This window comes from Elgaria multicarinata, chromosome 3, assembly GCF_023053635.1.
Source record: "Elgaria multicarinata webbii isolate HBS135686 ecotype San Diego chromosome 3, rElgMul1.1.pri, whole genome shotgun sequence".
Classification (NCBI taxonomy): Eukaryota; Metazoa; Chordata; class Lepidosauria; order Squamata; family Anguidae; genus Elgaria; species Elgaria multicarinata.
Window position 1 is genome coordinate 137,278,434 of NC_086173.1, and position 23,935 is coordinate 137,302,368.

General features: G+C 43.1%; 1 protein-coding gene and 1 long non-coding RNA gene across 3 annotated transcripts in view; one reads left to right on the top strand and one right to left on the bottom strand.

Moving 5' to 3' along the window:
• The window catches only part of LOC134395858 (uncharacterized), an 86,109-nt gene extending 73,295 nt beyond the window's left edge, over positions 1-12,814 (bottom strand). Inside the window, exon 1 of the long non-coding RNA XR_010025231.1 lies at positions 12,636-12,814. This is a non-coding gene — a long non-coding RNA (uncharacterized LOC134395858). The remainder of the gene's footprint in view (positions 1-12,635) is intronic.
• The window catches only part of ADAMTS9 (ADAM metallopeptidase with thrombospondin type 1 motif 9), a 165,354-nt gene continuing 150,799 nt past the window's right edge, over positions 9,381-23,935 (top strand). For both annotated transcript variants that reach the window (XM_063122037.1, XM_063122038.1), the window contains exons 1-3: positions 9,381-9,626; positions 10,757-11,181; positions 14,404-14,566. In XM_063122037.1, coding sequence (XP_062978107.1) covers positions 9,512-9,626; positions 10,757-11,181; positions 14,404-14,566 — 703 coding nt within the window. In that variant the 5' untranslated portion in view covers positions 9,381-9,511. The remainder of the gene's footprint in view (positions 9,627-10,756; positions 11,182-14,403; positions 14,567-23,935) is intronic.

A 23,935-nucleotide genomic window follows, 5' to 3' on the forward strand; every position in this document is an offset into this window, starting at 1 on the left:
TGGTTATTATTTCGATAGTGTAGGTGGCAGGTGGGGTGGGAGACATGGAGGCTGAGAGAAAGAGGCTTATGACAAATTGCCAATGTTATTGTCCCATATTGCAGTTCGGGACTGAGAGTGGCGGATGACAGCCCTGTGATATTGCACATTGACAGTGGAGTTGAGGCTAAGACCAACAACAACAACAAAAAATTACAACACTGAAATATAGTCTAGTATTTTTATTCCCCATTGGTGGTGCTGAGGATCAAGACTGAGTGAGAGAGAGTGGTTGCAACATTGAAATGTAGCCCAGTGTTTTTATTCCCATATTGCAGGAGGGGGCTCAACTTGAGAGGGGTTAAAATAATGAAGGAATGTTACCCATTTTTATTATATACTTAGAAATGTCTAATAAACCGGAGATCCCCGATGTAGTGCCCAAGAAACTCTCCACTCCCTGCCGTCTTCAAAAAAATGTAGCTTAATTAGAACATTGGAACACCTTAGGACACCAGGTTCTTCTTCGTGTTCCTGCACCGTCTGCAGATCAGCTGTTGGTGAGCAGACAGAGAAGGAAAGTTTGCAGATGACACAAAATTGGGTGGGATAGCTAATACCCTGGAAGACAGAAACAAACTTCAAAGTGACCTTGATATGCTGGAGTGTTGGGCAGAAAACAACAGAATGAAATTTAATAGAGATAAATGCCAAGTTCTACATCTAGGAAATTCCAAGACCCTTCTCGTTTGCAGTATTGCTGAGAAGGATCTTGGAATTGTTGTAGATCACAAGCTGAATATGAGCCAACAGTGTAATGCTATTTTGGGATGCATTAATAGAAGTATAGTTTCCAATTCATGTGAGGTACTGGTTCCCCTCTATTCAGCCCTGGTTAGGCCTCATCTTGAGTATTGTGTCCAGTTCTGGGCCCCACACTTCAAGAAGGATGCAGACAAGCTGGACCATGTTCAGAGGAGGGCAACCAGGATGATCAGGTGTCTGGAAACAAAGCCCTATGAGGAGAGACGGAAAGAACTGGGCATGTTTATATATGTGCTAAGGATTCAGGTGCTCTTGAGAACTAAATTTCCCAGGCTCCCTGATGCCTTGGATATTGGTATTTGCAGCTTTTAAGGCACTAAGGAAGGATATAGATGCTTGGTTTAATTAGGAACCAAAGAAGAACTTTTGAGAGAAATGCAATGCTGATCATAATCCTGCTGAACATTGCCAGCTGGACAAGTTTGTGTTCTTCTGAGCCAATTAATTATGAACTTGGGTGACATCACTACTTCTTTTGAATACCCACAGTCATCTTACACTAGCCTTAACAATTGCTATTTTTAAGTACCCATGTAGTTTGAGGGCTTATGTGGGTTTAGACCAGGGTTTTTGAATAGCCTAGGCCATAATGGATAATCTTAAAGAGAGAGGGGAAAGGTACTAAGAGAAAACAAAAAGAAAAATCTTACATACACGAAAGTACTACCAAAATAGCATGCTGATTCAGTTAAGGCTCTGTTGTCATTACTACTGTTTTGATTCCGTCAAGAAAAATATGTTCAAGGGATTGGAATCATCAAATGGATTTTCTTTAGAATACTCAGATCCACATAACAGGCCCGTGGATTCTTATGTGCATATAGACATGCTGTGTGCTACAGTATGGAAACTGCAGTATTCATAGTACGGAGTCACTGAATCATTAGTGAGGATAGGTATTCATATGAGAGTGATATGCTAGTCTTCATCAGAACTCACGTTTTCCCTGAAAATGTTTCTGTTAAGGAAGAAACCTACCCACCCTCCCACCCCCAATCGCAGCTTTGAGTTTTGATTTAGGTAACATCCAATAAACTTAGGTAATCTTCTGTTTTGCCAGTACGAGGGTGTTTAGTAGTGATTCTGGCCTGCTCAACAAGCATAATTTGAGTATAGGATAGCTTGAAAACAATTTTTTGGCTGCTGCTGCTACACCACTAGATTTCAGCAGAGTGGCAGCGGTAGTGGCACAAATGTAGCCTATGGGGAAGTTGTGGAGATGGAAAGTGGCATCTGGACCCCTTCCCCACACACACACTGCTCACCCCTGTTCCTGTCCTTTATCTCGTGGCACTTCTGTGGCAATAACATCTACTGAAATCAACCAAAATTACATCTTTATTGGGTAAACATAACAAAAACAACTGCCATTTACCAAATTATAATGTACCGCATTGCACATATAATACTTGATAAGCTGGTTGTCTGCACTGTCCTGCCAAGTGGTCAGGAGAACACTTTGAATGAGGACAAGCTGAAGGAAAACCTTCTTAGACAAGTAGTTTTCTCCCCACCCCTATTGCTGTATTCCTGTGGCTCACTGAAGGAAAAGCACTTTTCACGTACAAATGATAACTGAATCAAAAATCTGAAGCATGCTTACTTGATCATTCACTCCATCAAAATCAATAGGATTTGAAAGAAATCCAGCAGCAAACCTGGTTGGGGGGTTGTTGTTGTTTTGGACAGTGCTTTGGCAGCCACATTGGGTTGGGAGTAGGGATGGCAGAGGATATGCATGACCTATGAGCCATGTGTTGCCCAACCCTGATTTAGACCTACAGTCTCAAAGCCAAGCTCATGGACACTGACTGAATTGGTCCTATTGGCTTGCAGTGAGAACGGATCACCCTAAGCAAATTGGGTGGGTGTGGGGAATGGCCGTGGGGAGGATGACCGTGAACAGAGTGATAATGTAAACCTACTCCTCCTGGAGATAAAGTAATACGGATAATGCAGATTAGGTGACCCTTATTATTGTTACTTCTTCACTTTTATTTTCTTCTTTCTTCAGTGATGTCACAGCAGCTTACACAAGGCTTCCTTTCCCATCTCTTAGGACCAGTTCACCATCCATTCATACTGACATTTAAGGTGACTAGAGAGGAGGATACAGGCGTATTTCCCAGTCTTTTCAATTTATGATTAGAATTTAAGTAGGGCTTTTGATCAATGAAAACTGAAAATTGAACAAAAGGGTGATACTTATTCTGCATAAATAAATGCCTGACATAAATGTGGACACATACATGTGGACCATAAGTCACCTTTGGCTGCTGTCTTTTCTGCCAAGCAAATAGCAACTTTGAAAATATGCATATGATCATCAGAGAAACATCTCCTGAGGAATAGTTAACATTAGAAAAGTGTGGAAAACTATAAAGTGGGGGGCACACATTTAATGGCAGTTAACACAATTTGGGGCACACTCCTATACATGCTTAGACAGAAGAAAGTCCGACAACTCCCATCATTCCCCAACCAGCCATATCTAAACTTTGTGCCTTTAAAGAGGTGCAAAGTTGTGATGCAGACGCACGGTACTAAGGCCCAAATTTTATCCTCGTGTCCTGTAGTAAAGCTGTGGTAGAGTAAATGACAGGGCTGAGAGCGTATTTTGCTATTTTAATATGGGTACCTTTTGTACCCAAGTTTAAACAGTAAAGTATGACTCTGCTGTCATTTGAATTGTATCATCATGACTACTGAAAGGACAATTAGCTAGTATGACTAAATTTTATTAGGCACAAAGCTATTTATATAAATGTCTGATAACATCTGCTCTGTGCCCCCAGTTCTATTCAGGCTCTGTCAGTAATGTACCCATTAAGCCTTTGTTAAGTGCAGACTAGATTTGCAATCATGTGTATGAGTGTTCATTCTGGCCGGACTTTTGCGCCTTTCAGAAATATGACAGAGGAAGCGTTACCCATTACTACCTCAGGGTGCTGGGAAAGACTTGCCTGCTGAATTTCTGCTTGTGGTAATTGTGGATTTGCTGCAATTGGTAAAGGCAGAAGAATTCTGCCAAACAAAAGGTTGGCAACCCTAGCTTAAATCTTGAAGAGGCTTCTGTAACTTAACAGTGAGTGTATTCCTATCCCTCCTGAATCTCTGTGGGTGGGTGCGACGCCACCACCTCACACACAAGGCTTTGACGCGCACACCTCCCTCAGGCTAAGCACTACCACTTAAATACCTGAGGAAGGGGTAAAAAGAAAAATATAACCTTTCCCTTATAGCAGAGGGAAAAAGTAAGGAGATTTGGAAAAAGGCTTTTCTGTGAATATAGCAGGCTGAAGGTTTAATGTAAAGTGTTTATGAACTAATAGAGCAGGAGACACAGCCGAACTGACACATGGTTTTATGGTTGCAAAATAAAGAAAACGTTTATTGTAGTTTACAGTTCTTAGTTCCTTTGAATTATATTCCAATCCTGCCTATTCTTAATAATTCTGGTAGTAACCAATCTAATAATAACAATCCTTAGACCCTATGATCTTATTTTCATTCACTCTTCACACAACTCCTGACAAGAAATCACTCAGCTAAATACATCTACCCTCTAAACCTAATCACTAACTGAACCCCTCAAACTACTCAGCTCCCCCATATATATACTCCTCCCCCGTTTCCACAGCATCACCAGCCACACCCACTCAGTCCAACATCCGCACTCTCATACTCACCCAGACATACCTAAGGGAATTGAAATGTGGGTAATGCCATAGTGGGCGTCTCCCACAGTTAGACCATCTCAGTCAGCCACATTCCATGCAATGTTGTAGTTGGAATAAAGGTTCTATTGGGACTAGAAGTTGGCTGAAAGTTCACATTTCAGCCCATTCTGGAGGTGTTGGAGGGTGGGGGGAATCTCTGCCTGCCTTTCACCTTGCCACCACCATTTTTGCAGTGGCTATGGCCACCACAACTGCAGTCTTCTAGATGACTGCCAGAATGTGCCAATCATTCTGCCCACCCAACCTTGAATGCTGTTACATGATGTCGCATTATAGGGGGAGAGGGGGAAGAGTTGCTACCAGCTAGAGGGGCAGTAGAGGCTGGTGGGTCCAATTTCTGTGGGGCTGTGAATCTATTCGACACTTCAGTCAGAACCAGACAGAACTCTAAAGGAGCTATCCAAGGTGCTGAACCCTATCCCCACTTAGTCATGAAACTCACTGGGTGACTTCAGGCTAGTCACTGCCTCTCAACCTAACCCACCTAACAGGGTTATGAGACAAAATAGAAAGAGGATCACATACACCACCTTGGACTCCTTTGAGAAAAAGCAGGATATAAATGTAACCCAAAAAATAATAATAAAAAAAATAAAGGTGCTGGGATCTAAACCTACCTGGAAGAGGTTTTCTCATGTGGAAGCACTGATGCCTAATCCCAGTGATATGTGTTTAGACAACGAGAAGAGAAAATGCACTCTGCTCTTGCTGGTTATTATTATTTATTATTATTTTCAAATGTTCCAGGGTTGAAACTGAAAACAACTTCTAGGCCCAGGAAGTCTTTGTTCAGCTTAAGCCCTGAATGGAGCCAGAGTGAAACCAAGGCCTAATCTACACCAAGCAGAATATAGCACTATGAAAGCGTTATATGGTATGTGTCAATGGGCCCCAACAGTTGTTAGTGCATTTCAGTACCGCTGTAAAGCAGTAGTGTGGCTCCTGCCTTTTATATAAAGCTTTCATAGTTCAATACTATGCTTGGTGACATATATGCCAGGAAAAGTTATCAGGAGGTATCCAAATGAAAAGGAGAGGGGGCTGATGTTATTCTTGATCCTGAGGTTTCTAGTTCTGTTGTATTTGATTTTTATGTTGCATGCTTCAGTATCCATCATGTTATCTCCATAACTATTGGCGCTGAGAAGAAAAAATTACAATGGAAGTCTTATTGAATTCTTATTACATGTTTATGATTAAAAGACATCAGAAGCTTGGCTTTCCAGGAAAAAAAATGCAAAACACTTATTGGAACATTTCTGGTAAAGTCACAAAACCTTGAAATTATTTATATAGTGGGCATAACCCAGCCAAAATCAGACACTTTTAAGTTCCATAGATTTCAGCTGGAGAGCATTAAGTGCCTGCTAAGGGGCTGCTATACAAAGCATATAATCCAGAAGCAAGCTCTATTTAAATCAACTGGAGTTATTTTTGAGGAAACAGGATTAGAATTGGACTGCAGCTCTTCCATTTAAATAATGTTTTAGCTGGTTCCAGACATTCAGTGAACATGTGTGATGGGGAGGGGAGCAGGACTGCACCAGCACCTATTGTGTACAACTTACTGTATATAGTGTACAATTGTTTACAAGCTGTTGTGTACAGTTCAAAGTACATAGGGCTTTTGGGCACATTAGGAACCTTTGCCAGTTGTCTAGAAAGAGAAGTAGAACTACAGTATGTGTATAGTTGGAACATGTATAGGGTCTATGCAGACCTTCAAAGGAACATATGTCAGGGCTTGCCACTGCAATCTAATGCCCCCCTCTACTTGTGTTCCATGTACATGTTTTGAATATCTGAGAAAAAGAGAGAGAAAATAACAATGAATCATGTGGCATCTTAAAGACTAGCAAATTTATTATGGTGTAAATTGTTGTGGACTAGAGCCTGCTTCTTCTAACAAATAAATTAAGTATTTAAAGTGACACAAGTCTCTGTTGTTTTTACATGCCTCTGTACATTGAAAAGGGGGTAGCAATTGGATTATGTCCAGTATTTGGAATTGGTGGTGTTTCAATTGGGTTCAGAAGCAAGAAGGTGCAGATGCAAATATTTTTTAAAAAATGTATTCAGCCAGAGGTTTTACAGGATGGCCTCTAGCAAGTCACATTTAGTCTAACCCACTTTGCAGAACAGTTGTGCAGATAACATAGAGACATAGTGGAAACCTCCCCTCCCCCACACCTCATCCTTGGGAATATAGTGGGCATGATCCAAAGTTAACATTTAAAACCACCTGATTTCAAAGGTTCTTACAGTCCAGTGCTATCTTCAAATTATGCTGTCTAGATGAGGATAACATAGTTACTACTGTATTTCTTCGATTCTAAGACGCCATCGATTGTAAGACGCACACTAATTTCAGTACCACCAAAAGAAAAAAAGCTTTGATTCTAAGAAATAATAAAGACCTGCGATTCTAAGATGCACCCCGTTTTTAGAGATGTTTATATGGGAAAAAAGTGTGTCTTAGAATCGAAGAAATAGGGTAATTCCCCTGCAAGTCCAAATTACACTGGTGTAATGATGTAGATACTCCATAACTTTAATTCCGCATTGAGTACTGTGCTACAATGGTTATTATGACACCATCTTGGTGTTCCTGCTGGTGTTTTTCATTGATTGGTGTTTTCTACATATGGTCAATATGAACTGTTACTAAATTTTGATTGGAGCCTTCCATGCATGGGAATTATAGGGGCATCATAAGTGATAGTTGGGTGATGATAGTAGCTAGAGATACTGGCTGCGTTCGAACAACACAATAGCCAATGATGGGTTAATAGTCAACTCCACTGTTGATTATCAAGTGGGGTACTCCCCACAGAACATGATTATAATCAACCATGGTGTGGATTAAAGCCAGTGTGTTTGATTGACACATCCCCCCTCTCTCCCTGCCTCAGTCCTTCCGCTAGTATCCCATCAGCCATTTTTATGCTGGCTGGTCTAGAGCAGCCGCCGCTTTGGTCGCTCTTGCCAGGGGACTGTAGTAGCTGAAAATAACCAACTGTGTGCACCGAAATAGGCAATGGTGCCCTACCCATGACACAATAGCCAAAGGTTGTTCAAATAATAAACTCTGCACAGCATTGGTTATTTTGGCCAAATAACCAACCATGGTGTAAAAAAGCCCTGACAGATGTCACAATAACCAACTATTGACTATTTAACCCAACTTGACTATTTAACCCATCCTTGGTTGTGTTGTCCAAACCCAGTCACCATGGAAGTGACTGTTTGCTTAGTTGTCTCCTCCCCCTCCTCCCAATAGCTTATTGTGCTTTTGATGCTGCTGGGCGAACCCACTTACACTAGTATAAGTTCCCATATAGTGGCAGCCATCTTAACTAGACCATAGAATTGCCCTACGCAGTATGAATTTGTGTGTCATGTTGCTCAGTCGGATGCATGCTTAGTCAAAAGGAAATACTACTAAATTCAATTTCAATGGGTCCTCTCTAAATGAACAAACCTACATTTTGCAGGAAGTCTCAGTGACTCCAGTGTAAAATGGTCTCTCACTGACAATAAAGTTATTGTCCAAACTGAGCAAAATGAACAACAACAAAAATTCAAGTAAGTAGTACATTTAAGTGATTTTTTTTAAAAAAAATAAAGCCATACAAAGGCAGGATTTTGTGGCCGATGACCTCCCCCCCCCTCTTCGGATGGGGGACTTACTCAGCAAAACGACAAAGGGGTTTCACACTCCATAACGTATTAATAAAGTGCTTGATTGTTCCAGATTAACTCTTAATCCTGGGAAAGTTAAATAGATGCAAACCGTGCTGGCTGCTGCCTATAATTTCAAAGGCTCAAAGTTAGTTCCCTTCCTTTGGAAGAAGAAATTATACCGAGAAGAAGAGGAAGACAAAACCCAAGTGGACAGTTTTAGCTTTCAGAAAGGGGAGGGGGCGAGGGCGGAGTGCACAATAGGAAACCGAAGGGCCAACCGGTACAACTTTGGTTGAAAATGATTATATTCTGTGCGACTTCATTGGCAGTTCAGGCTGCTAAATTCTCTCTCTCTGTGCGTGCGTGATCACCCCTCAAGGGAGAAAGCTTAAGAGAGAGAGAGAGAGAGAGAGAGAGAGACTCTGGTCTCTAAAGCCAAGGCGAGAGGCTCTTTCGTCTTGGCTTCGGTTGCGTCTTAAGACAAGGCCTTTGATTATATTCCGACCCTAGACAACATCTGAACGCAGGGATTTGTTTTAACAGCCACTCAAAAGGCCCCACAAAAAGTGACACTTGACCAAGTAACGAAGGGACACGCACGCACATACATATATACATACATAACCAGCTCCTTCCCCCCCCCCCTCGCTACCCTTTTCTCCCCTCCTTAAAGGGAGGCGGGATTTCTGGGCATTTGATCTCTGGGATCCCGCCCCTCCTCTGGTATCCTAAACTGGTTCCCAAGCACTCTCTCTAGTCCAGCAGCAAGCAAACAGGGGGGAGAGTGTGTGTGTGCGAGTGAAAGAGAGCGAGAGAGAGAGAAAGGGGGAAAGGCAGCCCACCAAAGTGAACCGCGTCTTCTCCCTGTTCCCTCGCCAGCCCCGTCTCCTTCCTTACATTATGCTGGGATATCCGATCCTCGGGGCTCGAGTCTTTCTGCTCCTCCCGATCAACTCTCCAGAGCGGACAGTTGTCGCCGCAGCAGAGTCCAGGGAAAACAAATTGGATGAGAGTAATCCTCACGTTTAATAAAAGTGAAGTTGTGGGAGGAGGAGGAGGAGGAGGCGGCGAAGGTGTGGGAGGGGGAGGGGGGCATCCGCGGAGGAAAAAAAAAAGCTCTCTGAAGTTTTGGCTCCAACCCACCTCCCCTCCCCGCCCCCCCGCTTGCCCCAAGCAGCAAGAAGGCGAAAGAAGGAAAGGAATCATTTTTAAAAAAAAAAATTGGGGGCAAAAGGGTGGGGGGTGGAAAGGCTGGTTGCTGCAACGAAGCGGCACAAACCACCATGCAGCTTGTGTTATGGGCAGTGGGATTAAGCACGCTATTCCTGCAAGACTTCTTGAACGTAGCCGGTGCAGCAGCAGCAGCAGCAAGAAAGCAGGGCTTGCATCAGAGACAAGGTAAGATGCTGGCGGCAGAAGCAGCAACAGCAGCGCCCGGAATTTTTTTTAAAAAAAAAAATTTAAGGAAAAAATGGTTTGACATTGCTTTTGGTTGGGGTTATGTTTTTGGGTTTGTTTTCTTTTTAATACGGTGCCGCAGGGGAGGAAAATTGCAAAGCTCAGAAAGCGCTATTAAGCAACTTTCGTTCCAGTCTCCTAGCAGCTCCGCCTACAATGTATGCTGAAAGTTTCGAAACACTGTATCGCGCGCGGTGGTACTTTACTGCCTTGGGGCTGGGAACCCCGCGATCAGCTCCCTAAACTTATAAAACAAAACCCTCGACCCTCCAAAACGCGTGTCATGTGCATTTCGACTGCAAAATCAGCTGTCTCTGCATCTGTGGCTTTTTATATTGTATAGAAAGTTACTCATGTGGGGGTTGGAGGTGAAACTTTCACATTTGGAGAAGGGGGCACAGTTTAAAACTATTAGCAATACACACACACCCTCGTCAAACCTTCAGTGGGCATACTGGTGGGTTGAGATGCTAATGGAAATTTTATTATTATTATTATTATTATTATTATTATTATTATTATTATTATTATTAGTGTCTATTTCCATTGCCTGATGGGTTTATATTATATTAGCATTACAATCCGAATGTGCTTATACCTGTCTATGTAGCAGTAAACTGTATTTGCAATTGCTAATGAGTTTACATTCTGTCCTGTAATTGCTGCCGAATGCCTATGCTTGTTTGCAGTGCTTAGCTTGGTTACATAAGAACTAAAAGTTACTCTGCATCCTTTGCAGCCAGTTTCTGCACAATTAGTCTAATTGTTAGCAGAATACTCTGTTGTTAGACATAGTAGAGGTCTCGAGTGGGTGGAAAGGTAAGGAAGACCTTAAATCCTGAGAGAAATGAGCGGTACATTGGAAAAGGATCTTCCCATCAGCGCTTTCTGTCAAGAGTTGGGGTCTTTCCCAAACTGCTGGCTAAGGCAGTTGGCTAAATGCTTCTAGCACTGTTGGCTTCATTCCCTGCTGTTGTCCCACATGGTAGAAATAATAAATAGTTCACAAACACACACACACACACACGTACGTGCATGTATTCACAGGGATGTGTGTTAACTCTTAACAGCTAAACTGCTCGAGACGCTGAGTGAGTACGAGATAGTGACTCCAATCCGGGTGAATGAGTTTGGAAAACCCTTTCCTGCCAAGGTCCACTTTCAAAGGAAGAAGCGAAGCCTTCATTTGGACATTGAGCCCTGGGGCCCGGATGCTACCTCCTCCTCCTCCTCCTCCTCTTCCTCTTCCTCTACCACCAGTACCACCCAAGCGCACTACAAGCTCACAGCCTTTGGGCAGCACTTTGTTTTCAACCTTACAGCCCATTCGGGATTTATTGCCCCTCTTTTCACGGTCAGCTTCCTTGGAGAACCTGAGGGTAACCAAACAAACTTTTACACTGAGGAGGATAATGATATTAAGCACTGTTTTTATAAAGGACATGTCAATACGGAGCCCCAACACACTGCAGTCATCAGCCTCTGCTCTGGGATGGTAAGTGCTTGCCTTACTCTTCACTGGCTCCAGCTTTTTTGCATCCAGGATGGATCTGATCATCCCCAAACCCTGATGTTATCCCTCTTCAGGATATTTGGAATCACGTTACACATCCTTAAACATGCTTGTCAGTATTCTCTACAGCTTTCTGGGGATTTGAAGGGGGAGGGAGTGGAGTAAAGAGAAGGCTTTAAAACCTTCCCGAACCTGGCACTGTTCAGCGCTGTTCAAGCGTGCTGCCTGGGGATAATGGGGGCTGTAGTGCTGGGTTGGGGGAAGGCTGCTCTCAAAACAGATGTTTTGTGTGGATGGATATCAGAGCTGCCTATCACAGCTTGCTTCAACACTTTTTTCCCCCTAAGTACCCGGCAGTCTTTTTAAAATCTAGCCAGGAGAATATAAACAACTTCCATCTCCTTCGCAAGCCGTGCTAAGAAATCGTCATTGAAGTCCATGGCAAAAGCAATAGATCTAGAATCAAAGGCTTTGCTTTTGAGGAGTGCTCACTTTGATTGATGGGGGAGGAGGAGGGGGAAGAGGGAAAGACCAGGGAGCTGCCAGAAATAAGCACTGGTAATTAGCAAATTCTATATTTTCCTCCAAAGGTCATTAGAGCCAGGTACTCTTCCTTCCCCCCCCCCCCACAACAGGCAGTGTCCACGGAGATTTTTTTTTTAATAGGGGAACTCTGACGTGAAGCTGGGCTTGCAGTGGGAGCGGAAGCAAGGAGGTGGGGTTACCCCAGGCGGCTTTTCGGAGGAGGGGGTAGAGGGTGGATTGGAGAGGAAGATTTTCAGTCAGAACCCCAAACAAGGGTGGTGCTTTGAAGCCTGAGAGCCATTTAAGGTGGAAGGAGACAAATAGAAACTGCGTGTTTCTTTTCTTTCCCCTCGCTCCCTCTAGGGACGAAAGTTTACTTCAGAGATGAGATTCTATTGCCCTTGCTGACACTCAGTAGTTCTGTAGACCTGGCTGCACTTTAAAACGGCGATGGAGCAGGGGGGAGGGTGTTATCTGCAGTTTAATGGGTTGAGATTTGAAAAGTACAAAACTGTTAGACTGTGCATGCATTATTTTTGCTAAGACCCCCCCGACACACACACACACACACACACACACACACCTTGAGGGTGGAGTGTATGAAGGATAGAGAATAGTACTTTGTTTTGGGGATACTGTGGGACCTTTCAAAGCACCAAAACAGCTATTCTGTTTCATTGTCCCTTCTCAGTTTGGGGATTCCTGCTAGGAGCTCAAAGAAAGCCTTAGTCCTGCTGTCAGAATTGACCCGGGGTCTCTTTCTGTTCTGACTGGATAGGACAAAGATATGGGATCCTGCATTCTGTGGTGAATGTGCAAAACCTGTTCTGCCTCTTCTTTTCCTCACCCCCTGATGTCCCCCCTCTATTTCAGAGGGAGAGATGCAAGTAGCTGAGTTTAGCCATACTTACCGGCCAAGCAGAGCTGTCCTGTTGTTGACATTCCCAGTGGCAGTGCCCTACAGGTAGTACAGCAACAGGGGAAAGGGGTGCAGTGACAGGAAACCCACTTTCTCCACCCCCAAACCATCTTTGTTTCCTCCAAGGGTGCTGCTTGCGCAGTTATAGTAACCCTCCGTGCTTGTTGTTGTTGTGATATTCTGATGTTTGGTGGGCGGAGGCAGTGGAAGGAGGGCTGATATCCGCCCAAGGCTCTGCAGAGAGAACTGACAGGGGGTGGGAGTATGTTCCTCCAGGCATGGCTTATCAGAGGAGGAGGAGATTTCGCACCCACCTCCTCATGGAGGAGGCATTGCCCCATGTTAGGCTTGTGCCTTCTCGGTGAGATCGACCTTAAGGGAGTCCAGGAACTTCCCAGCCCTTTGGCTGCTGGAAACTTAAGGTGGAAAGAAGAGGAAGAAGTCAAGGGAGATCCCCCCCCCAACCAAAAAAATCTCCCTGTGGAAATGATGGGGTTGGGGAGGGCAGGAAGAGACAGAGCAGTTTTGTAATTTGGAAATATACATAAAAGGAATCTCTGGAAAGGGGATCTTTGGGTCTCCTACTCCTTTAGGAGGAGCTGATATGTAATTGTTTGTGTTACCTCCAATCTTGACCATTTTTGAATTTGTATTTGTGAGTTTCAAATGATTCTCTGAAGACAGACATTCAGCTGGAGAAAAGAGAATTTCTCCCTCAGCTTGACAGTCTCAACTCATTGATCCCTGCCATATTCTACTGATTAGTTCCTACTGTGGTAACTAATATTCCCCACCTCTTTGATTAGGAAGGAGCCATGGCTCAATCCTAGAGCATATGCTTTTTATGCAGAAGGTCCCAGGTTCAAGCGCTGGCATCTCCAGGTAGAGCTTGAAAATCTCCTACTTGAAACATGGAGCGTCTCTGCCAGTCAGTGTGTTGACGGTACCAGTTCTTCCTTCCCACTGAGAATATGGACTGTTAAAGAACTTGAGAAGCAGCTTATGGATGAGGCTGGCTGTATGGAATGAATAGATGGAGAATGTCTTAAAACTTTCCTGCTGGTTTGTTTGATTGTGTGACAGTAAGTGGGCAGTTTTCACAACTCTTCCAAGAGACATTTTAGATTATTTTATAGAAAAGTTGATCAAGTATTCCAAAACTGACAGACAAATCTCCACGTGACATGTTTACTTCATCATGCCATTTAAGATGCTCTAGGCCATTTCATACATCATGCAGAAGCAGACAGGTTTGCCACTGAGTATATTACTCAAGGAACTGCAGCAGTCACGGTTCCTGTATGATATACAGGTTTTCAAACATGGAGCATCCACCTTTTACATTTCAGTATACATTGAAAAAATAATAATTAGTGCACACCTTAAAATATAAGGTGTGACGTGTCCTTAGATAAGGGAGTTGGGGAAAAAGAAAGATACAATGGAAATTTCCGGTATGCAAAACCCACACAAATATACTGTCCTGCAATTCAGATACAGCCATTTGTACAGCTTGCGGTTCTCAGCAGAAGATTTAGGGCACAATCCTATGCATGTTTAGACAGTAAAAAAAAAAAAAGCATCTTACAACTGTTACCATTCCCCACCCAGAATGCTGGGAGTTGTAGGACTTGTTTCTGTTTAAACTGCCTAGGATTTCCCCCTTAGAAGTTTATAAATGAATACTTTGTGGCTTATCTCTTCTGTCTTTAGCATAGCTCTATTGAGAGTTTTATGATGTCTCTCTCATTCTTTCTCAGCTAGGCACATTCAGGTCTCACGATGGGGAGTATTTTGTAGAGCCACTGATCTCACCTGACCAGCAAGAGTACGAAGAAGAGCATAAAAAGCCGCATGTGGTCTACAGACACAGTGTACCTCCAACATTCTCGCCAAGGGACAAGCAGACATGTGACACTTCAGGTACTTTGTATTTGTATTTCCCCAGGCCTTTGGTCTGAGTTTGTGAGTTGAAAAATAATCTTGCAACAATGCAAGAGAGGCCATGAGGATTTGAATCCATATTAGAGATGAAGAGCTGCTTATGTGGGCTGTTTTTCTTCTTCTTTTATTTACTCCCAGAATAGGTTCCCAGAATTAATAACTTGGTACCATTCTTCAGCTGAGATAGCTTTGGACTCTAACATTATTTATTACCGTTAGGCAAAGCTCAACCACATTCAGCTCTACCTTTCATCGCTTGTGTTTGAATTTTCCTTTTGTTTCACACTGCTTGTATATGGAAACTTTGCCCTCTTGCTCCTTCAAACTACAGGGGTACAATATTATGCGAGTCTTACCTGAAACTCGGTCCATAGTGCCTCGGGGGGGGGAGTTTTTACTGCGCTCTCTCATTGTATTTGCCCACAAATACATTTATTCTTATAACTAAAAGTATAATACATTTATAGCTTGTTTAAACTAAAGATAAACCAATATAAATTGCAGTGCTGCAGTGCTGAATTTGTTCGCTTAAATAAGAAGAGCCATGTGCATGATTACCACTTAATTACACACTCCTATAAAATGACACAAAATGTTCCAGAAAGAGTTAATAACAATATATTGGTGAAAAACAAATATATGCTCTACTGTCAGGTGACAGTGTGAGAGGGGCAGTGATGCTGAAGACGAGAAGTAGTATATCACTGTTCTGCCCTGTTTTTCTTTTCGCTGCTAGTTGCAGCTACTGTATTCCCCCCCCCCCCCCCCGTACGCTACTCGCAGGCACCATTTCTCCTTATTATTCACAACATGATCCTAAACCCCTCCATGCATTTAAATGCCACAGGAGGGGCACTGTGGGGTAAGCCCGCCACCAACACACCTGCTGGCCACATCTCCCGGTCAGCACACTTTTGGCAAGTATGTGAAATGCAGTTACATGCATAACAGCATACATGCATCAGATGCTTCCCTGCAGGGGTGATCCTGGGCCAATCAGAAGTCCCCCTCACATGGGGGAGCTCTATGTGCATATGTTGGTATGAATGTAGGGTCCGTTCTTGTGTTCACTGAACATGGTGCCCTAGGATGGGGGCATTATTGGCATAGGTGTTTGTATCGGGTGGGAAAGACTAGCCTGGCCAACCCAGAACCCCTCACGCATGCTTCAAATCCCCATATGTGATAATGGCAACAGTATGTTGGTAGGCATGTAGCCAATGAGGCTGTGTGAGGATATCACTGAGAGTGAACAAATCAATCATCTGCATGCACTGTGAATATGTGTGTCTGTGCGGGAGGAAGGGACACATCAGCAACCATAAATACAAATGTTGAGGTTTAACTTGCTTGGTGATGTTGGGGAACAGAGAATGCAGGAGAGAACAGTCCCTCTCACAAGGCTTTTATTGTTTGTTCTTCCAAGGGTTGCTGCTGGACTATGCCACTCTGGTTTCTCTCTTCCAGCTGTCTCTGCTCCCTTCTTTGAGATCAGATGCAGGAGACTCAGAACAGTTGGAAGGAAACATGGGATCTGGCACAATTCATCAGCAACCCTTGGAAGAGTGGATCAGCAGATCGTGGAGTTCACTGAATCAAAGGTAGTTGGAGGGTCTCTAGAACATCATGTGGGATCCTTCTGCTTTCTCCCTCCTTTCACTGATCTAACTGTCCCCACACCTGGATTGCCATCTTCTGAACAGCCTTTCATTGCTTGGTCTTTATTGACCTGAAGAAAGCTTCAACAATCTTTTCATTACTCAGTTTAAAATTCGTATGACAAAGTTAACAGTACCCATTTTCTCCAGAAGACTTCTGTGTTGTCATTCTACTTTCCTATGATTGTCCAAGTGTATATTGTTGTGCTGGTGACAACTGCCTTGAAGATGTATGGGAGGCAATCCATAGGCAGTATGGCCCTCTGTTCATATTCTTCTGCTCTGACCTTTCTATTTGAGTGAGTGGCTTGCTCCAAAAGCACCGGGGGGGGGGAGGGGGGCTATTGTCAGCTTCGTCACTGGAACTTGGCTTGCTGCAGTCCTTTTGTGCAGGCCGACTTCATCAGTCACAGCCGCCAGCCAACCAGAGAAAAAGAAATAATCTCATTGGCACTTTGAAGTTCAGCTGTATTCCAGCGAGACGCTTTGGTTAGCTTTTACGGCATTACTGGAACAAACAATCATTTACACACCACAACTTAGCAGCAAGGGTTGAGTGCGAAAGGACAAGATTGCAAAGGCAGAAATACTTTAATGCCCCATTTGTAATGGTTAAGCTCTGTGTGCCAGAGAAGAGCTTAGTGTAGCTTAACTAGAATTGAGGATTTCCAAGATACTAGCATCCAGAAAATATTTCTTAAATGTAACGATGAATAAACCAGTGAATAAGAATGGTAGTTCCCCAATATTTTACTTAAGGGACTTCACAAGGGTGGTTTGTCTTGGTTTTGAATACACCAGTAACACTGAAGTCACTTCTTTAAATGCTTCCTTTCTAGGGATGGAGGAACAGGCTGACTTCATCCAATTCCATTTCTGAGTGAATTTTAAATGGAAAATCCTAAAAATCCACACAGAAAAAAAGAAAGAAATTATATATAGGCACATTTTTACAAGGTGTCTGACATATGTCATGATGTGACGTTGCTTCCTGGTTAATTGTTTGGAGAAAAGTAATGGCTACCCCTGTAGGTACATGGGAGCAGCCATCAATTTCTTCTATACAATTACCAAGGAAGTGACAGCTCTTCATGTTGTATTGAAACTTCCTGGCCTTTTTAGAAGAATTTTATACAACTTGGTACATGCTGTGGTTTGTAGCTGCTGCAAGCAACTTTAAATTGTTAAAGAAAGAAAGATCCCTCAGACAATCTTGGAAATTGTAAGTGGTGTGAAAGGGGAGCAGAACTGTTTGTAGAAATGCAGACTAATCTTCCATATGTACGAACTATTCCCGGGACAGATCAGGATGGGAGAATTTGAAGATATTTGCCTCAAAAATTGAAACAGTGTTTTATCTCTCCCTTTTCATACCCATCCCTATTTCTTCCAAGCTGTTGCTAAAAGAATGTGACATATCTGAGGACATAACCACTTATAGCATGTTGAGGCGGAGGGATGGAGGGATGACTGAGTAACACCAGGAAGTGTTCTATTAAGCTATACAGGAGAGGAGAGGAAGGAAGGGCTCTATGGTTCTTAAGTACTTCCTCCTCCTCTGGTACGTATTTATGGATCCTGCCCTGGTTATTTTCCCCTGACTCACACATAAACTCTGGTTGAATTCGAAAGTCACATTCCCAATCCTCCAATCTTTAACAGTTGCATTGAAAAGGGAATTTCAGCAGGTGTCATTTGTATATATGGAGAACCTGGTGAAATTTCCTCTTCATCACAGCAGTTAAAGCTGCAGGTGCCCTGCCCTTTTTAAAATCTGGACATAGTATAGCTGCAGTATAGCTCCTGCAGCTTTAACTGTTGTGACGAAGAGGAAATTTCACCAGGTGCAACATGCATACAAATGACACCTGCTGACATTCCCTTTTCTATGCAACTGTTAAAGGTACAGGAGCCCTGTCCTCTTTTTCATATGGTTACCCTAGCTAAAGTACTTCCTTCTCCCTCCTCCCCTGCCTTCCTGTCCTCTCCTCTTCTGTATGGCTTAATAGAACACTTCCTGTCTTCCAGTCATCCCTCATTTCTCCTCAATATGCTATAAGTGATTGAGTCCTCAGGTATGTCACGTAACTATGGGAAGGGGTTGGACAATAGGGAAGTAGAGGGAATGGGCTGAATTTATTGTCTCTTGGGGCATGAGGAGATCTAAAGGCATGTGCATGTTCTCTGACTTTCAGCCTGGTAAACCTGATGTCAGAAAAAGATGTGTGTGGACATCTACGTTATGCACACATACCTTTTTTCTGACATCAGGGTTGCCAGGCTCAAAGCTGGAGAACATGCACATACCTTTAGATCTCCCAGTGTCCCAGGAGACCAATCCAGAGCTGGCTCAGCACTGAAATGAATGGGCAAAATTGCTTAAGATCTCCATTTATGTATCAGAGTATCTGTGGAACTTGGGACTGAGTCTAGTGGCTGCAGCCCAGAGGAAGAAATAAATAATCTATATTCAAGTTGCCTTATACCGGCAGGGCATCCCTATATATGTCTACTTAGAAGTCCTGTTAAATTCAGTGGGGCTTACTCCCAAGTCTGTGGGTAGAGTATTGCGGACTGAATCAGATCATCGACTGGCAGTGGCTGTCTAGGGTTTCAGACGGGACTTACCCAGTCCTACTGCAGATGCTGGGGGTTGAACCTGGGACCTTCTGCATGCTAAGCACGTGCTCAACCACCGCAGACATACCAGATCTTTACCTTTAATTTTGCTTAGTTTTTGACTTCAGCAGATCTTCTTTCTGAAGTGTCAAGTAATTGTTGTCTTCAATGCCTCACATCCCCACCTTGAAGCTTGATGTAAAGGAGCTATGCCAGTGTACAGGATTGCATGTAGCTGCCACCAGTGTCTCCTAATCACATCAGAAACCAGTGGCCACAGTCGCTCTCTTTTGCTGTTCTGTGCCAGCATCCCTGTTGAGCGGCCTTTCAAATCTGAGCTTCAAATAGCATTTGATCTAAACATTTCCAGTTATTGTGGGGAGGGGATGTGTGCTGGGAAGTGAAGGGGACGGGAGGAAGAAGGAGGGGACGGGAACTTAAAAATAATCTTTAATAAAGAAAGGAAATTGCTCACTACAGAGCTTGGGAGCTGCGTCTTTCCTGAGCTGCTGAGGAGGGATTTTTAGAGGAGAAAGATGATTGGCTTAGCACTTAGGATGCTAGCCCAAGACCTACAGGAGAATAGGAAGTAGAGAATAGTTTAAAGGTTGGGAGTTAATCCTTTGGAGCTGAAAAGGTCATAGAGTGTGACCAAGTCATAATGTTGTGAAATACAGGATGTTCGTTGCATACCCTCCCATAGTTCCTACTTAATAGTTCTGCATATATTTTCTCACAGTATGTGTCAGATGATGGGTTGGTTCTAGACTTAGTCAAGCTTAGAGTAGACCCATTGAAATCATGAGACAAGTTAATTAAAGCTAACTTAAGTCACATTGATTTCAGTGGTCTACTGTAAGGATGGCTAAAACTGGATTCGACCTATTATATGTTAATACAGGTAGAATTCATTCCCTAAATCAAGAGAGGAAAGAAGAGGAAATGGAGACAGGGTAAAGAAAGGGATGATGTGCAATTATTTTAGCTATGTTTACAAAAGTTTAGTGATAGTAGGATATGAAGTCTAAGGGGTTGTGCCAAAGTCATCGCAGTAGTGTGTTTTGTTGAGAGATTTGAAAGAAGTGTGGTAGCATTACACCGTTCATAGAACCATAGAATCATAGAATAGTAGAGTTGGAAGGGGCCTATAAGGCCATCAAGTCCAACCCACTGCTCAATGCAGGAATCCACCCTAAAGCTTACCTGACAGATGGGTGTCCAGCTGTCTCTTGAATGCCTCTAGTGTGGGAGGGACCACAACCTCGCTAGGTAACTGGTTCCATTATCATACTGCTCTAACAGTCAGGCAGTTTTTCCTGATGTCCAGCCATTGTTTCTGTTAGTTTTACATAGGTCCTTCCTGAATTTTGTTACTAATAGTTTTGTTGCAATAGTGGTAGTTTAAGGGCCTTTTGGTTAGGGAGGTCCAGGGATAAGGGGCTGAGCTTGAGGGTGGCTGGGTGAAGGAGGCTCTGAGGGCTACAGGAAACAATGAAGCTGTGGGACAGCCAAGGGAAAGACCAAGAGTGAGTAACAGCAAGAATGGAGGAAATGCTGTTCTGAGAGGCAGATGTGAAGACTTGAATATCTGTTGGATACACTAGATGGACCACATCTTCTTTAAAAAGTCTTTTTATAAAGCTAGGGCTGTAGTCATATACCCAGTTACCTGGGTGTAAGTCCCATGAAACATAGTGGGACTTACTTTGGAGAAAAAACATATAAGATTACACTATGAATGTAGTTGCAATCTCACTTTGGTTTAGTTTTCTGTCTTATTTTGTTTTTCCTCTCTTTGTGCATGCTCTCTCTCTCTCTTTATTGAATTTAGTGCCTGTATTTTTAATTAGCTCTTTCTGGTATTTCCTTCTCAATGTCATGAATGATTTTAAACTTCTGTTTTCTTATCGGTTGACCTTTCCGTACGTTTATTCTGTTTCCTTCCTGGCTTTACCTTAAAAAAAGAAGGGTTTTTTTGTGTGTGTAATACAAGTTGCCCCCTTCTTCCTCCACACTATTTTTCCTTTGACCTTTGTTTGATATTGCAGCAGGCTCTGGCTCTGGCTGCAGGAGACGATAAGAAGTTATTTCTCATATATTAGGTACGAGGACTAAAAGAAATTGGCCAAGGCTGACTCCTCCACTCTTAGTGGAATAGGAGGCTGCTTGCACTTACCCTGCCTTTTGAAATGGCTTCATGACAGCAGGGATTGCAATTGAAAAAGTCTTGAGTTCCTTTAAATCCCAATGTGTCATAGCTCCTTCAGAAAGAGGTGAAATGTTCACAAAAGGCCAACTGCTCCAGAGACCTAACATTACTCATCTCATTTATGAGTTGGGAAGGTGATCAGAGACCTCCCTTTCTTGAGAAGAGCTAGAAGAGTTGTAATCAAGAGAAAGAAAGAAAGAAAAAAAGAGGACTTCCCCCAATTCTCACTGCAGTGGCAAGAGACAGAAATTGTTCTTCACATAGTGCCAGTCTCTGGGAGAATGTATAGGATATAACACCAAAGTATTTCTTCCCCTCTGAGCGCAGTGACTGATAAGGTGAAGTGGAGGTGACAGAAGACCTAAGATCTTTGTCTGAGATCTTTTCTCTCTTCGCTTCCATAAACATCAAAGCTCTTTGACGCTCAACTGCATGGAAGACATCATCCATTGGGGGGTTTCAGGCTTAAAATATTCAATCTCTCTCTCTCTCTCTCTTTCTCAAATTCTCATGTATTTGGATCAAATGTGGTTTGAAAAATGTAATTAATGTTTTTCACCCGCACCCCGACAGTTTGTTTAGTCACATCCCTTTCCTCCTGCAAGGTAAACAGCATACAGGATCAAGGTAAACAATATGGAAACAAAGCCAGATTTAATGTAAAACTACGGATGACAGCAAAAGTTTTTAGTTAATTAAAAGTGAATCTGAAAAAATAATCGGCCACTTGATGTCTTCCCTCAGGTTGTTGGATGCTAATTGATTATTAGGACTATTTTTATATAACTGGCTTAGGAACATAGGAAGTTGTTTTATACTGAGTCAGACCATGGGTCCATCCAGTCCAGTATAGTCAACACTGACTGGCAGCAATGGCTCCACAGGGTTCCAGGCAGGATTCTCTCCAGCCCTTTCTGGAGATTCCAGGGATCGAACCTCGGACCTTCTAAGAACATAAGAAGTGCCCTGATGCTGGATCAGACCAAGGGTCCACCTAGTCCAGCACTATGTTCACACAGTGGCCAACCAGCCATTGGCCAGGGATGAACAAGCAGGACATGGTGCAACAGCACCCTCCCACCCATGTTCCCCAGCAACTGGTGCACACAGGCTTATTGCCTCAAATACTGGAGATAGCACACAACCATCAGGGCTAGTAGCCATTGATAGCTTTCGCCTCCAGGAATTTATTCAACCCCCTTTTAAAGCCATCCAGATTGGTGGCCATCACTACATCCTGTGGTAGTGAATTCCATAACTTAACTATGCACTGTGTGAAGAAGTACTTCCTTTTATTTGTCCTGGATCTCCCACCAATCAGCTTCATGGGATGTTCCCAAGTTCTAGTATTTTGAGAGAGGGAGAAGAATGTCTCTCTACCCACATTCTCCACACCATGCATAATTTTGTACACCTCTATCATGTCTCCCCTTAGCCTCCTTTTTTCCAAGCTAAACAATCCCAGTTGATGTAACCTTCCCTTGTAGGGGAGATGCTCCAGCCTCTTAATCATATTAGTTGCCCTTTTCTGCACTTTTTCAAGCTCTATAATATCCTTTTTTAGGTGTGGTGACCAGAACTGTATACAGTATTCTAAGGCCACAGCTAGACCTAAGGTTTATCCAGGGATCATCCAGGGTTCGCCCCTGCCTGGTCACTGGATCCCCTGTGTGTCACCTAGATGAACAGGTTTGACTCCTGGACGATCCAGGGATAAACCTTAGGTCTAGCTATGGCCTATGTGTGGTGGCACCATAGATTTATTTATTTATTTATTTATTACATTTCTATACCGCCCAATAGCCGGAGCTATACCTTATTTGTATAAGGGCAGTATGATACTGGCCGTTTTATTCTCAGTTCCTTTTCTTATAATGCCTAACATGGAGTTTGCCTTCTTTACAGCGGCCGCACAAACTGAAACCGTTGCAATGTGTTCTTGGCAGGATTCGTTAAGGCTGGTATGGTGAAGTTGCTAGAGGCAGCCTTCCCTAACCTGTTGCCCTCCACATGTGTTGGGCTATAACTAGGGGCAGGGGAGAAATGTGGTTGGTTTGCATTCTAATGTGAATTTACCTAATTTCACACATTTGATCGAAAATCAGGAATCCTTCAAAATTTGCACTTCTCCAAATACTTCAATGGAGTTTCCCAATCTAAAAAGTGTACAAAAATGAGAATAATAGGAAGGGGTGAGGGAAAATTTGTTGTTTATTGGTTCAGTTGCTTCCGACTCTTCGTGACTTCATGGACCAGCCCACGCCAGAGCTTTCTGTCGGCCGTTGCCACCCCTAGCTCCCCCAAGGTCAAGTCTGTCACCTCCAGAATATCATCCATCCATCTTGCCCTTGGTCGGCCCCTCTTCCTTTTGCCTTCCACTTTCCCTAGCATCAGCCTCTTCTCCAGGGTATTCTGTCTTCTCATTATGTGGCCAAAGTACTTCAGTTTTGCCTTTAATACCATTCCCTCAAGTGAGCAGTCTGGCTTTATTTCCTGGAGTATGGACTGGTTTGATCTTACACATGATCATAAAAAATAATAATTAAAAATACATTGCTTAAGAGAAATTGCCTGCAAAAATATGTATATTCAGGAAAATTATACTTTAAAATGTATGTATTAGGAGAAATACACACAAAAATGCCTATGAATTTTCATGCGAGATTTTAAAAAACAGCTCAAACTGATGTAGAAATGGGACAAACAAAATTTAAGGTTGGAAAAATGAGAAGCTGGGAGAAACCAAAATTGGCAGATTTGCCCATCCTTAATTCCAATTCCAATCATTCACGCTGGCTAGGGCTGAGAGGAGTTGGGGAAGTCTTGGTTAGTGTGTTGGATTAGGACCAGGAGACCCACGTT